Source organism: Platichthys flesus, chromosome 5 (assembly GCF_949316205.1).
Source record: "Platichthys flesus chromosome 5, fPlaFle2.1, whole genome shotgun sequence".
Classification (NCBI taxonomy): Eukaryota; Metazoa; Chordata; class Actinopteri; order Pleuronectiformes; family Pleuronectidae; genus Platichthys; species Platichthys flesus.
Genome location: NC_084949.1, coordinates 12,546,570 through 12,562,199, shown reverse-complemented (window position 1 = coordinate 12,562,199; position 15,630 = coordinate 12,546,570). Strand labels below are relative to the sequence as shown.

At 39.7% G+C, this 15,630-nt stretch overlaps 1 protein-coding gene and 1 long non-coding RNA gene across 5 annotated transcripts; both read left to right on the top strand.

Annotated features, from left to right (window-relative positions):
- Nucleotides 1-1,524: 1,524 nt before the first annotated feature.
- On the top strand, nt 1,525-15,018 carry LOC133953775 (CD209 antigen-like). Of its 4 annotated transcripts, XM_062387856.1 has the most exons (7): nt 9,722-10,080; nt 10,330-10,410; nt 12,587-12,673; nt 13,575-13,661; nt 13,810-13,952; nt 14,053-14,159; nt 14,610-15,018. In XM_062387856.1, the coding sequence occupies exons 1-7, from the start codon at nt 10,047-10,049 to the stop codon at nt 14,752-14,754; spliced, it is 684 nt and encodes a 227-aa protein (XP_062243840.1). In that variant the 5' UTR covers nt 9,722-10,046; the 3' UTR covers nt 14,755-15,018. The 4 variants fall into 4 exon arrangements, with proteins under 4 accessions (XP_062243843.1, XP_062243840.1, XP_062243841.1 ...); XM_062387859.1 differs by lacking the exons at nt 9,722-10,080; nt 10,330-10,410; nt 12,587-12,673; nt 13,575-13,661; nt 13,810-13,952 and adding exons at nt 1,525-1,684; nt 1,901-1,981; nt 2,903-2,989; nt 3,137-3,279; XM_062387857.1 differs by lacking the exon at nt 10,330-10,410 and having other exon boundaries at nt 9,725-10,080.
- LOC133953778 (uncharacterized) lies at nt 3,365-6,397 on the top strand. Its single transcript, XR_009920720.1, has 2 exons — nt 3,365-3,485; nt 5,961-6,397. It is a non-coding gene; the product is annotated as an uncharacterized LOC133953778 (long non-coding RNA).
- Nucleotides 15,019-15,630: the final 612 nt, after the last annotated feature.

Here is a 15,630-nt window from a genome sequence, read left to right as displayed (position 1 = left end):
GCTGATACCGTCTCACTCACATGCACACAAACAGAGCTGTAAGCTGGGCTCTATGGACAGAATAAAGGTTCATGTTTGCGGAACGTTTTCTGCATGATCTCAGTTAACATTAAAGTTACTTTCAGCAAACTTACTGCAACAAAGAATTTGTGTCCGCAACTGCTGCGACCACGCTACCTTCCACACACACACACACACACACACACACACACACACACACACACACACACACACACACACACACACATACACACACACACACACACACACACACACACACACACACACACACAGGACCAGCAGTGGGGAGAGAGAGGGGGAGAGCTACGGTGTCCCTAAATAGACTTCGCCAAATCCCCGCAGCCTATAGGAATCACCTTCCTGTCAGGTAGATTAACACATCAGCAGAAAGGGGGAAAATAACACTGCTAAAACTATTTTACTTTATTAAGATTTGACCCCGTTACATAAAGGATATGTGTAAATCAAAAAGACAGTTCTGGTGTGAGGAACCCAAATTACAAGGCTGTGATCAGAGAGCTGACAGAAGAGGGGGACAAGTTGAACAGGATGTTGGAAATATTTGGTGAATATCAAACAGGAAGATATCTGCAACGTAAAGAAAATAACTATTTAAATTCCATTGGTGTTGTTTTCCGCTGACTCAAAGGTCCACAGTCAAATGGGGTTTCTGCAACTGGAATACCGGGGAACCCAACTATTTGAGTCAAAGTGAAGACTGTGCAGTACCAGTCAACAGCTGGTATGACCTGCCATGTGGAAGGAAAAACTTCTGCATCTGTGAAAAAACTGTCTCGATATAAGTCAAAGTAAAAACTGTGAACTGGTCGCTCAGTGGGGGATGTGGTTTTTTTCTAAATCAGGGGCCATAAAAAGGCCACCAGCTAGGTTTATCAAATTTGTCATATGTTCAAGATATAATATAAAATACAATCATGTAATCCCTGACTATGTTACTATAAAAACAATTAAATGGGACCTGGACTAGTTTTTACTTCCTAATTCTCTGATTACACAATAACAGTACTAATAAAAGAATGGGTTTGCGGATGCAGCTAGCATGTGCAGTTTATTTTTAGCTGGGCTGTTCACACACCCTTTACTTCTCTGGTACTTGGTCATACTCAATGTTTGAAACAAAAGTGGAGCAAGAAACTGATATCTATGAATGTGTGAAATTTGGTGCAGCTTGATTAATATGAAAGGGACTGTTGGGTATGTGCTCTGAGTGGCATTCTAGTTTTTATCAGTTTCAGGTTATGGCTTGATATATATTCCATACAAACAGCGGAAGCTTAAAGCAGCTGCATCTATACCCAGGTTGAGGTCAATAACATCAGACAGGGTGAACATTTTTCAAAATCACAAATTCATGATACTTTCGGGTTAAAACCCTTCTGCTCTCATTTACAATCTTGTGGTTATGAGTAAAGGAAACAAGGAGGTCACAATGCCAAGTCAGAATGAAAAAAACTGGAGGTGACAACAAGCTGAAAGACAAAGAGACTGAGCAGCTTAATATCAGGAACAGAACACAGAAGCAGTCCATAGTTAAGACCGAGAATCGTGTCGTACTGCAGCGCTCACAGTATTCTAACTTCTGTCCGTAAAACACAGTTTGAGGTGACCATGGACAAAAACCTGCCTGATGCTTCAACCACAAGTAAGTTACTTTAAGAGTGATCAGACTGATACTGTGATGGATTAAGCAACATGCAACATTTTTACTGGGTTATTTTTCACCTAGGGACAGTCTATTTTAGTTGTTCTGTCTAAAATAACACAATATCAAACCTGGCTTCCTAAAACGAATAACAATAACAATAACAATCATAACAATGGTGGTGTTGCATATGTATGTGTGTTGTTTTGCACACAGATAGGAAACTGGTTGTCTTGACCCTCGGACTCCTGTGTATCCTGCAAGCTGCTCTCAACATTTCCCTGCGTCTTGCTCTCTGTAAGTTTTCTTTAATTCAGTTTAATATTTTCATCCTGTGTGGACGACACATCCTGTCCGTGACTCACTCTGAAATTCATCAGGTGAATGTGATAAAACCAGAAATTGAAAAGTTACCTCTAGTGAGTCTGACTATGATTATCATCTGAGTATTTCTGAATATGCTATAGTTAGCTAGCTTTATAACGAAACAGTATTTTGTACATTGTGGTTGTTGGTTAGAGAAGATTCTAAGGTCATGTAAGAAAATAATGGGGCTTTACAGTTGTGAGTCAGGGTGTTTTCCTTTAAAATAAAACGAGAACCGTTTCACATGTTAAGGTTAATAAATGGATTTGCAGAAAACATTTTAAGTTTCAGATTTCCAACTATTTATTTTGAATGTGTTCATCTGGCATTGAAGGCTTAACACTAAATGTGCTGCAAACATACAGGAGCATTACAAGGGACTTTGGGGGCCCCAGGCAAAGGGACTTGGATGTCAACAACCTACCCAAAGAAACACATGATACCAAACCACATCATTCCAATATTCAAAAGATTATTTTTGTATAAAATTATAAACAAAGAAGTGTATATGCACATAAATAGTAGAAAAGTGATCAAGTCTAAGTGCGAATCACCACTTCTGACACATCATACACACACACTGAACTTTGCAGATCCTCTGAACATCCTCCGGATGGGGCTGGTCTAATTGAGAACCTCCAGTCTTTCTGCAGTAACATGTATATGTAATTGCATGTCATGGAAATGTTGGTCAAACACCTATATTGTACCGTAAATTTTACTTGTGACACAGTGGAGCAGTGACTGAGCTGGAACACAAGAGACCTGTGTCTTTCCCATTTTCCTATGGTACCGTGAACTCACCATCAACCAGAAACTGAAGGTCCTGTGTAAATCTCTATGCTCACACAGACAGTTCTGATGCACCTGATTATGATGCTGTGATCAGGAACCTAACAGAAGAGAGGGACCAGTTGAAGAGGAAGTCGAATACATCTGGTGAATATGAGCTGAACTCTTTATGACATGGAAAGAATAAGATAACAGTAACATAAAGACAGATGCAACTTCAATTAATGTTGCTATTGTTTTTCTCTATATTTTGCTGATATGTCAAGTTTATTTTATTTTCCTTATCCTCAATAGATCATTACACCCAAGAAGGATGGGTATACTTCCGCTCTAGTTTCTACTTCATCTCCTCTGACACGAAATCCTGGGGAGACAGTAGAGACGACTGTCTGCAGAAAGGAGCCGACCTGGTGATTATCAACAGCAAAGAGGAAAATGTGCGTATGAGAGTCACAACTCTTCTGAAAGAGTAAAATCATATTGGTTATATTCCAATTTGATATAATTATGGTCTGTCCCTCTGTCCCTGTAAACAAGGAGTTCACAGACAGATCAGAAGGCTCTTCTGGATCGGACTGACTGACAAAGACACAGAAGGGACATGGAAATGGGTGGATGGGACTTTGCTGAGCACAACAACAAGGTTCATAGATAACTTTTTATGATTAAATTGATTATCATGAGTTGTACTGCTGTATTATAGTGCTATTACTGAATAAAACTATAGTCTCTTTCTTTAACTGTCTGTTGGTCAGACACTGAACCCTGATGGCTGTGCTATGCAACATTTAAAATCCATTTACTCTGCAACACTTTGCACTATATTTTAAGCAGAGGTGTAAAAAGTACTGAAATATTGTACTCAAGTAGGAGTACCTTTACTTTGATGAAATTTTACTTAAGTACAATTAAAAGGACCCATCTAAAAATCTACTCAAGTAAAAGTAAAAAGTAGCTCATTTAAAATGTACTTTAAGTAAAAGTTACTTAGTTACTTCCAATAGCTTGATGGGGGCCGCTCCTATACGGTGCAAAAAAGGACAAGGGGTTATAAATCCAATTAATTAAAGGATAATCTTTACAAATATAAGTGCAGTCACATGTCAAACATTAAAATGTAACATGTCAACACAACATTTAATAACTGCCCCTCGGCACCAGTGTAAATGAGGGTCTTATTCCTCAATGTGTTTTCGGAGGCTTAAATAAATAATCAATCAACTTTTGTGAGGAACCACATGACAGTTAAAATAAAAAGTTAAAATGCCGCTGTATACTGTATATTTAAACTTTTTGTTAAACTTTGGTCCACCTTTAGCGCACTAGTCTACAAACTTCTTGTTGAGTTTGAGCAGCAGCTGAATTTCAAGGTGAGTAGAGCTCATCCAGGCTTGCTGTGCAGTGAACAGCAGCACAGCTGAAGAGTTGCTTGCAGGCGGCCGAGGCAGGTAGGCCAGTGTTTAGTTTCAGGCAGTGTTGTGCATGAACGAGTTCAAAAGAACGCTGGCGGTTCCATTCAGCCTCGTTGGACGACCATTTAGCTACGTGTGGATGCTAGCGGACCTACTGAAGGCAATATTATCGGGGAGGTCGTGAGTAGCCATTGTTGGGCGAAAAATAATCCAGTTAACAGGCCTGCAACAGGGGGTTGAACTGATTGTTTTATTTGTTGTTTTCCAGTGCCGGCTTTTGTATTTTCTTTTATACCAGTATGATGTTCCTGTTTGTAACAGGTGATTGTTATTCCATGTGAACACAAAGTTTTTCTTATACTAGGGAGATTTTTGTGACAGTTATTATTCTGTGTGGTTTATTATTAGTTACCTAATGATATGTCAGGTTTAAATGTGAGATGCTGTTTGTTATTCAGGGCCTAAATATAGTTTAAAAAGCCTAAATATAACTAAATCTTATTTCTGGTAGCGAATCATCACTATATCAACTACATGCCTGCCTTGGGTAAATAAATTCTATGTAAATAATTGACAGTTAGTTATGGACTCCTGCATTTCTTTAATGACGGTATTAATGACGGTATTCTGCCCTGTATGACTGCATTTCTTTAATGCAGTCATACAGGGCAGAATACCGTCTGAAAGTTGTAATTCCGTTTTCTTGGAAAATTGTTTGAAAATTGTGGGGGACCGGAGGGGGGGACAGGAGGGGGCAGGAGTCAAGCTTGCATAGAGCCCCAAAAAGGGCCGGCCCTGTGTAGCGCAGTGATTCTCAAACTGTGTGGTGCGCCCATAGCAGGTGGTGCACGCGACCGGAGGGGAAAATGCGAGGCGGCCGCGGAACTAATATCATAGCCGAACTAATGTTTTGACGTCCGTATCTCTTTAACGGCGGAGCAGTAAAAAAATCGCTCTTTCGCTGTAGCCAGGCGTCGGAACTCGCTGCTCTGTAGCTGCGGGTTGCTCTTCAGCCCCTCTGCAGTGGCTCCCAGTGCAGTGTTGTGCATGTCGCGCATACTTTTCACGAACAGTGAACTTTACGATCAGTTTCATATGTTGAAAGTGCACGTGAGGGAACCTCATCCACTCTATGCCAAATCTACCACTGCAGTGACAATTGCCTTGCGCCTTGAACTATGTTTTTTTTTTACTCAGTAACGGATGTAATTCCAATGTAGCGAAGTACAATACTTCAGTCAAAATCTACTTAAGTAAAGGTAAAATTACCCATTTAAAAAACTACTCCAAAAATTACAAAGTACACAAAAAATACTCAATTACAGTAACGTGAGTAAATGTAATTCGTTACTTTACACTTCTGATTTTAAGACTTATACAAACGAAAATATCTGACAGAGATGAAGTGAGCAGAAATGACAATTGTAATGAGAGGGATATCACCAATAATGGTGGTATATATGAGTAGACATATTGTGTATCAAAGCAATTTAGTTTTAATCATAATCCACATCAACTGTATATATCCAATATTCTGGTTTGACAAGAAGCTGCATGTACCAACTATCAGCTGCAGGTTTCTAAACAGCAGCCAATGTCTCATAACAATATTCAATATTGATCTTTGATCTGTCTAAGTGTTTCTGGCTGTTTATTAAATGTTATTGTGTGTTTCAGTTAAAAGCTCATTCTGTTTTTGGTTTCAGCTACTGGCACCCTGGGGAACCAAACTCCTATCAAAACGCTGATGAAGACTGTGGAGAGATAAAGTTCAACGACCTTGAATACAACTGGAATGATGAAGAATGTAACAAGCTGATCTCCTGGATCTGTGAAAAGATGGAGGCTTGATTACGCTGCAACCCAAACGCACCACGCTGGTAACTGCTGAGCTGCAGAGGAAGTGACTCATTAAAATGCAAAGACATAAACAGCCATTCACACTTTGACATGTCCCCATAGTAAGAAGTACTAATAACAAAACTAATGATATTTAGTTTGATTCGTTCCTGGGTCCTGGTATTGTACATGCTGCCTGTGTCATTTGTTTTCATACTGTAGCTTCTGTCAATATGTGTTTGCTGTTCTGACTATTTGTTATCAGAATCACGCTTTTTCTTATAAATAAATGTTTTGTAACCAATTTGCAAAGTCTGATTTAAAGAAAAAATCACAATATAGATAGAGATGTAGCTGTGAACAAAATTACACCACCCATGAATTACTGTATCAAATTAAAAATCTTTTGAGTTTTGAGAGAACTGAAGGCTGCCACAGCCTCCCTATCATATGTATCCTTATAATTATGCATTTTTATTCATCCTCATGCTTGCATTTTACAACAACAAGCTGTTTCAATGAGTAACTTCAATTAAAATCCAGAGCAGGTGTCAGATTTTACTCTGTAAACCAGTGTGTGTCCTGCAGCCGGCTCTCGTTGTTATCCAGTGATCATTGTCTGTGTGATTTCTGCTGGAAGGAAGAAAGCTCTTCAGACTGGTTGGTGTGAGCTTCGGATTCTGTGTATCCTGCAAGCTGCTCTCAACATGTCCATGCACCTTGCTTTCTGTGAGTCAAGTTAAACAGTGTCTCCTATCTTTACCAATGCTTTCCTAGACATTAAAACAAATTATGAACTATTTTAATATTAGGTGGACGGTTTGAACAATTGCTCATATATGAGACATGGCAATCTCTTTATCTGAGTGTTACAAGCAAGTTCTCATCTTCATACATTTTTATTGTGTAAATTTATTAAATATAACATGCAGTAGCTAGGCCTCATTCAAATTCTGTTTTTTATCCAATTTAGTAATATCCTGTTCAACTTGCTGAACCTTCTAGTTATTGCATAAGAATTTCTCAATGTTCAGATTGAGACAAATTTAGGGAAGTGTAGAGTCAAACAGAGTAACAAGGCAAAACATCAAAACAAAAGAATATTATATGAATCTTTCAAGGGGAATTACAGTTTATCTCAACCTGGGCCTGCTGGCAGCCGCGGCACAGCATCAGTGGCTACAATACAATCTTGGGACGGCTACTGCGCGATCACCTCTGGTTACTAGACTTGTCTGAGGTTTGTCAAGGAGCGGTTGAGTTGCTGATCTCAGTTCCCTAACTGGAGTGTGCGTAAAGAGAAGTTTAGGATAAGTAAGATGTTGCCAGTCCTTTAAGAGATTTAAAAGTTAAAAGTACGATTTTAAAAACTATCCTGTGACAAACAGGAAGCCAGTGTAGGAGGCGCACCATGGGTTTGATATGGTCTCTCTTTTTTTTCCTAGTCAGTAGGCGAGCAGCAGCATTTTTGACTAACTGCAGGCGTTTAATGGAGGATTTGTCTAATTCTACATACAGGGAATTACAATAATAGAGACGGGAGGTCAGGTGTAGGCAGAATATGAGTACGATTACCGGGGTTTATTATATAATTAAAAATATTAAAAGAAACCGAGGCCTGCGATAGTTATCGGAGACCAGGTTAGATATAAACTTAGTTTTACCTCATTTACCGCTTTCTGGTAATCAGATAGACGGCGCTGTAAGATTTCATATGATACTCTGAGTCTGTTCTTTTTCCACCTCCTCTCTGCTTGACGACATGCACGTCTGAGACCGTGGTTAGAGTCGTTTAGCCATGGCTCTGAGAGTGCTTTGGTGCGTTTGGTCATTTCGTCTCGACTGCTTGCACAGGTTGAATTAAAAAGAGAGATAATCTCATCAGCATTGAGAACATCACCACAATCCAAGTTAAGGAGCACAGAGTCTTAATAAATACAAGCGGGGAGGGGCAACACAGTTTGACTATCAGTTATACGGCGGCAGCGTGCAGGAGGAGCTGACTTGACTATAGAGCCAGGGACAGTAACTCTAAACAAAACAGGCAGATGATCTGATATACTAGCATCAATCAGAACCCTTTGTAGAGCTAGGTCCATACTGTCCAGCTTTGAGCGCAGGCCAAGCATGGGAGTAATCATGACAGGAATGTCGGAGGCTGTGGGAGATAGTGTACCGGGGGCAGTACTGAGAATTCTCCACAATGGAGGGCTAGTGGTAGTATGGGAAGCATGACTGTTTAAAGTGGTAGAAGAAAAGCAGGGGCTGGCAGGTGATATAAATAGTCTTAGAGAGCGATTCCAGAATAAATTCGAAGTTGTGGATAAACCAATGTTCTGAGTTGAGGACTTGACCACAGGATGGAGTGGGGGTGCTTCCATAGGCGAGAAGTCCTCAGTATTCAGGATATAAAATCTGTTGGACAGCTTTAGGTCTCGAGGTGGATGAGGGGGAGACAGGCGCCCGGCACAGTGCATATCCTTTTTCCGGCTACAATCCACTGCTCCTGTTTGCAGGGAGCAGTCAGAACCTTCACGGGACCACATTATCGCAACTTTACTGGAGCATGGTACGGAGTTGGCTATTATTTTTGGCTTTGTTCCCATTGTCATCCACAGATCATCAGGCTGTGCTGGAGTGGACTCGGGATCTGGAACTCCTGTGACGGTGCAGCCAGTACGCGGCAGTAAGGGATCCAACCCTGGAGCGGAGTGGCCAGAGTTGAAGAGAGTAACTAAAGGTCATGTGTAAATCTCTTTGCTCACAAAGACAGTTCTGGTGCGAGGAAGCCAAATTACAAGGCTGTGATCAAAGAGCTGACAGAAGAGGGGGACCAGTTGAACAGGATGTTGGAAATATTTGTTGAATATGAAACAGGAAGATAACAGCAACATAAAGAAAAAAACTATTTAAATTCCGTTGGTGTTGTTTTCCACTGACTCAAAGTTCCACAGCTTACTCTTTCATTGAGCCGCACCCGCTGACTTTATAGCAAGCTGCTGACTGTCCCTCAAATGCTTCTTGGGTTTTGATAAATTAACTTTTGGGCCAAAGTGAAAACTGTGCAGTAAAAGCCACTATGGTATGACCTGCCATGAGAAAATAAAAACTTCTGGATCTGTGAAAAAAATGTCTCTCTATAAGTCAAAGTAAAAACTGTGAACTGGTCGCTCAGTGGGGGATGTGGGGGTTTTCTAAATCAGGGGACATAAAGCGGCCACCAGCTAGGTTTATCATATTTGTCATTTGTTCAAGATATAATATAAAATACAATCATGTAATCCCTGACTATGTAACTATAATTTTTTATTTTTATTTTTATTTTTAATAAATGTGACTTGGACTGTTTTTTACTTCCTTATTTTCTGATAACACAGTCTTCGGAGCAGCTAACACTTGTAGTTTATTTTTAACTGGGCTGTTCACACTCCCTTTACTTCTCCATTACTTGGTCACAGTCAATGTTTGAAACCAAGGTGGAGCAGGAAATTGATTTCTATAAGTTTGTGTAATTTGGTGCAGCTTGATTAATATGAAAGGGACTGTGGGGTATGTGCTCTGAGTAGCATTCTAGTTTGATCTAAGTGAGAGATTCACTGTGTTTTTTTTTTATCAGTTTCCGGTTATGGCATGATATATAACATCAGACAGGCTGAAAATGTTTCACAGTCACGAATACATGATGATACTTTTGAATGAAAAGCCTTCTGCTCTCATTTATAATATTGTGGTTATGAGTTAAGGAAACAAGGAGGTCACAATGACAGGTCAGAATTAATTAAACTGGAGGTGACAACAAGCTGAAAGACGAAGAGAAGTAAAATGCTGACTTGAACAGCTTCATATCAGGAACAGAAATACAGAAGCAGTCCACAGTTAAGACCAAGAATCGTGGCGACTGCAGCGCTCACAGTATTCTAACTTCTGTCTGTAAAACACAGTCTGAGGTGACCATGGACAAAAACCTGCCTGATGCTTCAGCCACAAGTAAGTTACTTTAAGAGTGATCAGAGTGTTACTGTTCTTGTGTTGGATTTAGCAACACGCAACATTTTTAGTGGGTTATTTTTCACCTAGGGAAAGTGTCCAAGAAGGGAAAAGATTGTTGTTGTTCTGTCTCAAATAACACAATATCAGACCTGGCTTCCTAAAAGGAATAACAATAATAATAACAATAACAACAACAATCATAATAATGGTGGTGTTGCATATGTATGTGTGTTTTTTTGCACACAGATAGGAAACTGGTTGTCTGGAGCCTCGGACTCCTGTGTATCCTGCAAGCTGCTCTCAACATTTCCCTGCGTCTTGCTCTCTGTGAGTTGTCTTTAATTCAGTTTAATATTTTCATCCTGTGTGGACGACACATCCTCTCCGTGACTCACTCTGAAATTCAACAGGTGAATGTGATAAAACCAGAAATTGAAAAGTTACCTCTACTGAGTCTGACTATGATTATCATTGGAGTATTTCTGAATATGCTATAGTTAGCTAGCAGTAACATGTATATGTAATTGCCTGTCATGGAAATGTTGGTCAAACACCTACATTGTACCATAGATTTTACTTGTGACACACTGGAGCAGTGACTGAGCTGGAACACAAGAGACCTGTGTCTTTCCAACCCAGTCTCATCAGAAAACGTTCAGTGGCAATGTGGGTCCACTTGGAACGACGTTACCATCTCACAATCTGACCTCTCAGATTGTGAGATGGTAACATTTTGTCCGCCCATTGTTTTGCATTGGTGTGTTCTCACGTCACGTGACTCACAAGCTCCCGTCTGCGGAGAGGAAAACATGGCGGATATTCCTTGTTTTTTCAGATAAAAATATAACTTAGTTTGGGCATTAAAATACATCCTGACACCATTTCTAGCGAGAAATGTGCTCTTTGCTTCCACAGTCTTCAGCCAGTTCATGCTTATGATAAATATTTTAATAGTTATCGCGAATGTTTTTATCGTTGCTATGATGGTTGCTATGACGCTGCCATAACACCACGTCGTAGCTTGCTGTTAAACTCACCGTCCCTGCGTGGTGTCCTTCAGTGATCGTGAATGTTGTTGACGTTATATAATATTAATATTTGAGGCTAGATTACACCTCTAATGCGAAGGATCCTGCGAGACTGTTCATACCGAGGCGGGACCGCGAGGGGGGGCCTGAGGGATCTCCTGAGGGAGAGGATCATTTCTCTCCCTCATCATCCTCGTGGTAAGTGGATGATGGTAGTGGGCTCAACCCGGCTTCTCTTTCTCTCCAGGCTGCCCTTCCTGCTCTTCATCAAGCAAAACAAACTGTTCGGTCCAAGTCATTGACGTTAATGAAACTCCTGTAGCTTCACTTGGATTAAGAAACAGAACATAGCAATTGTTTTATAAAATGAATCGCAACTCCATAACATGGAAACATTATTGTCATATTGCATACTATACATTAAACAAAATTGATCTGATATTGTGGAGTAATGGTAGAGAAATACACTCCTTATTAATCTAAAGCATTCATAAATCAAATTCATGTTTATATTTATATTGTAGCATCCCTCAATGATGAGCTAAGCGTCTTGAACTGGTTTCAACAACCATGTATTCACCTCCCAGGTAGCACAGGCTACCGTGGGCTGAAGCATGTGGCTAACAATGGCATATTAGCTGAAGAATAGCATCCATTGTGTGTATCAACGGACTCCGCATCCGCTGTCTCAGCACTCAGACTGTAAACCTAGATCGTAACGATCTTTGAAAACAATAAACTACTTACCTGACAGAAGGAATATTACACCGTGGTCTTCCAAGCGCACCAGCTATGTGGCTCAGCGCTGAGTTAAATGGACCGGATGTTTACAAGCCACACGTCATGTCCGCTTGCGAACTTGGTCCCGCCTCGGTATGAACAGTCTCGCAGGATCCTTCGCATTAGAGGTGTAATCTAGCCTCAAATATTAATATTATATAACGTGAATAACATTCACGATCACTGAAGGACACCACGCAGGGACGTTGAGTTTAACAGCAAGCTACGACGTGATGTTATGGCAGTGTCCTAGCAACCATCATAGCAACGATAAAAACATTCGTGATAACTATTAAAATATTTATCATAAGCATGAACTGGCTGAAGACTGTGGAAGCAAAGAGCACATTTCTCGCTAGAAATGGTGTCAGGATGTATTTTAATGCCCAAACTAAGTTACATTTTTATCTGAAAAAACAAGGAATATCCTCCATGTTTTCCTCTCCGCAGACGGGAGCTTGTGAGTCACGTGACGTGAGAACGCGCCAATGCAAAACAATGGGCGGACAAAATGTTACCATCTCACAATCTGAGAGGTCAGATTGTGAGATGGTAACGTCGTTCCAAGTGGACCAACGTTGCCACTGAACGTTTTCTGATGAGACTGGGTTGGTCTTTCCCATTTTTCCATGGTACCGTGAACTCACCATCAACCAGAGACTGAAGGTCATGTGTAAATCTCTTTGCTCACACAGACAGTTCTGATGCACCAGATTATGATGCTGTGATCAGGAACCTGACAGAAGAGAGGGACCAGTTGAAGAGGAAGTTGAATACATCTGGTGAATATAAGCTGAACTCTTTATGACATGGAAAGAATAAGAGAACAGTAACCGAAAGAAAGATGCAACTTCAATTCATTTTAGCTATTGTTCTTCTCTTTTTAGCTGAGATGTCAAGTTTATTTTATTTACGTTGTCCTCAACAAATCGTCACACCCAAGAAGGATGGGTATACTTTCGCTCTAGTTTCTACTTCAGTTCCTCTGTCAAGAAGTCCTGGGGAGACAGTAAAAATGACTGTCAGGGTGTTTTCCTTTAAAATAAAACGAGAACCTTTTCACATGTTGAGGTTAATAAATGTATTTGCAGTAAACATTTTAAGTTTCAGATTTCCAACTATTTATTTTCAATGTTAAGATTTAGATGTTCGTCTGGCATTGAAGGCTTAACATTAAATGTGCTGCAAACATTCAGGAGCATTACAAGGGACTTTGGGGGCCCCAGGCAAAGGGACCTGAATGTCAACTCTCTACCCAAAGAAACACATGATACCAAACCACATCTTTCCAATATTCAAATGATTATTTTTGTATAAAATTATAAACAAATAAGTGTATATGCACATAAATAGTAGAAAAGTGATCAAGTCTAAGTGTGAATCTCCACTTCTGACACATCATACACACACACTGAGCTTTGCAGATCCTCTGAACATCCTCCGGAGGGGGCTGCTCTAATTGAGAACCTCCAGTCTTTCTGCAGTAACATGTATATGTAATTGCCTGTCATGGAAATGTTGGTCAAACACCTATATTGTACCGTACATTTAACTTGTGACACTGTGGAGCAGTGACTGAGCTGGAAGAAAAGAAACCTGTGTCTTTCCCATTTTTCCATTGTACTGTGAACTCACCATCAACCAGAGACTGAAGGTCATGTGTAAATCTCTTTGCTCACACAGACAGTTCTGATGCACCAGATTGTGATGCTGTGATCAGGAACCTGACAGAAGAGAGGGACCAGTTGAAGAGGAAATTGAAAACATTTGGTGAATATGAGCTGAACTCTTTATGACATGGAAAGAATAAGATAACAGCAACAGAAAGAAAGATGCAACTTCAATTTATATTTGCGATTGTTCTTCTCTATATTTTGCTGAGATGTCAAGTTTATTTTATTTTCCTTATCCTCAATAGATCATTACACCCAAGAAGGATGGGTATACTTCCGCTCTAGTTTCTACTTCATCTCCTCTGACACGAAATCCTGGGCAGACAGTAGAGACAACTGTCTGCAGAAAGTAGCCGACCTGGTGATTATCAACAGCAAAGAGGAAAATGTGCGTATGAGAGTCACAACTCTTCTGAAAGAGTAAAATCATATTGGTTATATTCCAATTTGATATAATTATGGTCTGTCCCTCTGTCCCTGTAAACAAGGAGTTCATAAGACAGTTCAGAAGGCTCTTCTGGATCGGACTGACTGACAAAGAGAAAGAAGGGATATGGAAATGGGTGGATGGGACTTTGCTGAGCACAACATCAAGGTTAATAGATAATTTTTATGATTACATTGATTATCATGAGTTGCACTGCTGTATTATAGTGCTATTACTGAATACAACTATAGTCTCTTTCTTTAACTGTCTGTTGGTCAGACACTGAACCCTGATGGCTGTGCTATGCAACATTTAAAATCCATTTAAATGACAAATGTAATGAGAGGGATATAACCAATAATGGTGGTATATATGAGTAGACATATTGTTTATCAAAGCAATCTAGTTTTATTCATAATCCACATCAACTGTATATATCCAATATTCTGGTTTGACAAGAAGCTGCATGTACCAACTATCAGCTGCAGGCGTCTAAACAGAGGCTAATGTCTCATAACAATATTCAATATCAATCTTCAATTTGCCTCATAGTTTCTGGCTGTTTATTAAATGTTATTGTGTGTTTCAGTTAAAAGCTCATACTGTTTTTGGTTTCAGCTTCTGGCACCGTGGGGAACCAAACTCTTATTTTAGCACTGATGAAGACTGTGGAGAGACAAAGTTCAACGAAGTCGAAGACAACTGGAATGATGAAAAATGTCACTGGCAGAAGTTCTGGATCTGTGAAAAGATGGAGGCTTGATAACGCTGCACCCACACGCACCACACTGGCAACTGCTGAGCTGCAGAGGAAGTGACTCATTAAAATGCAAAGACATAAACAGCTAAGCTACATTTTGACATCTCCCCATAGTAAGAGGCACTAATAACAAAACTAATGATATTTAGTTTGATTCGTTCCTGGGTCCTGATATTTTATTTGCTTCCTGTGTCATTTGTTTTCATACTGTAGCTTCTGTCAATATCAGAATCACACTTTTTCTTATGAATAAATGCTTTGTAATCACTTTGTTGAAATGGTCCGGTTTAGATTTTCTATTGAAATTGACATCTTGACACACGGCGGAGGCCATCTTCTTATGGTACCGTGAATACTGCAAAGTCTGATTAAAAAGTCCCTCTTCAAGTTAACATCCGTTACAGATTCAACCTGTAAAAATATTCAATAAAAAATTACACAAATGTTTTAAGAAAAAACTATAATCTCCAGTCGATCTTAACTAAAAGCATATGTTTCTGTGGATCTTTAAAAAAAACTTAATTATATAGTGCACCTTCTTTAGTGCTCAGTTATACACTCACAAAGTTGACTGGACCAAAGGTTTTCAAGAAAATCCAAAAACAGACGATGAATCCTATATTTTTGTTCACCTCCACCGAGGTGGTCATATTTTTGAGCGTTTGTGTTTATGTCTGTTTGAAGGATTACACAAAAACGATGGTTAATAAATGTACATGTAGCTCTTAAGCAAGTTATTTATTTTTTTCTTTGATTGCCTGATTTCCCCAAATTTTGTCTGTGTTGTAACAGAGACCAAGTGTCCAGAGGGTAATTCTCTTGTGTCTTCTAAAGTCTCTTTTGAAAACATAAAATGAAGTCAGTCTTAGTTGTTTGTGC

Coding starts and splice junctions, on each gene's coding strand:
- LOC133953775 (XM_062387856.1), top strand. CDS start 10,047: ATGGACAAAAACCTGCCTGATGCTTCAGCCACAA. Junction 13,662..13,809: donor GAGGAAATTGAAAACATTTG/GTGAATATGAGC, acceptor TATCCTCAATAG/ATCATTACACCCAAGAAGGA. Junction 13,953..14,052: donor TCAACAGCAAAGAGGAAAAT/GTGCGTATGAGA, acceptor CCTGTAAACAAG/GAGTTCATAAGACAGTTCAG.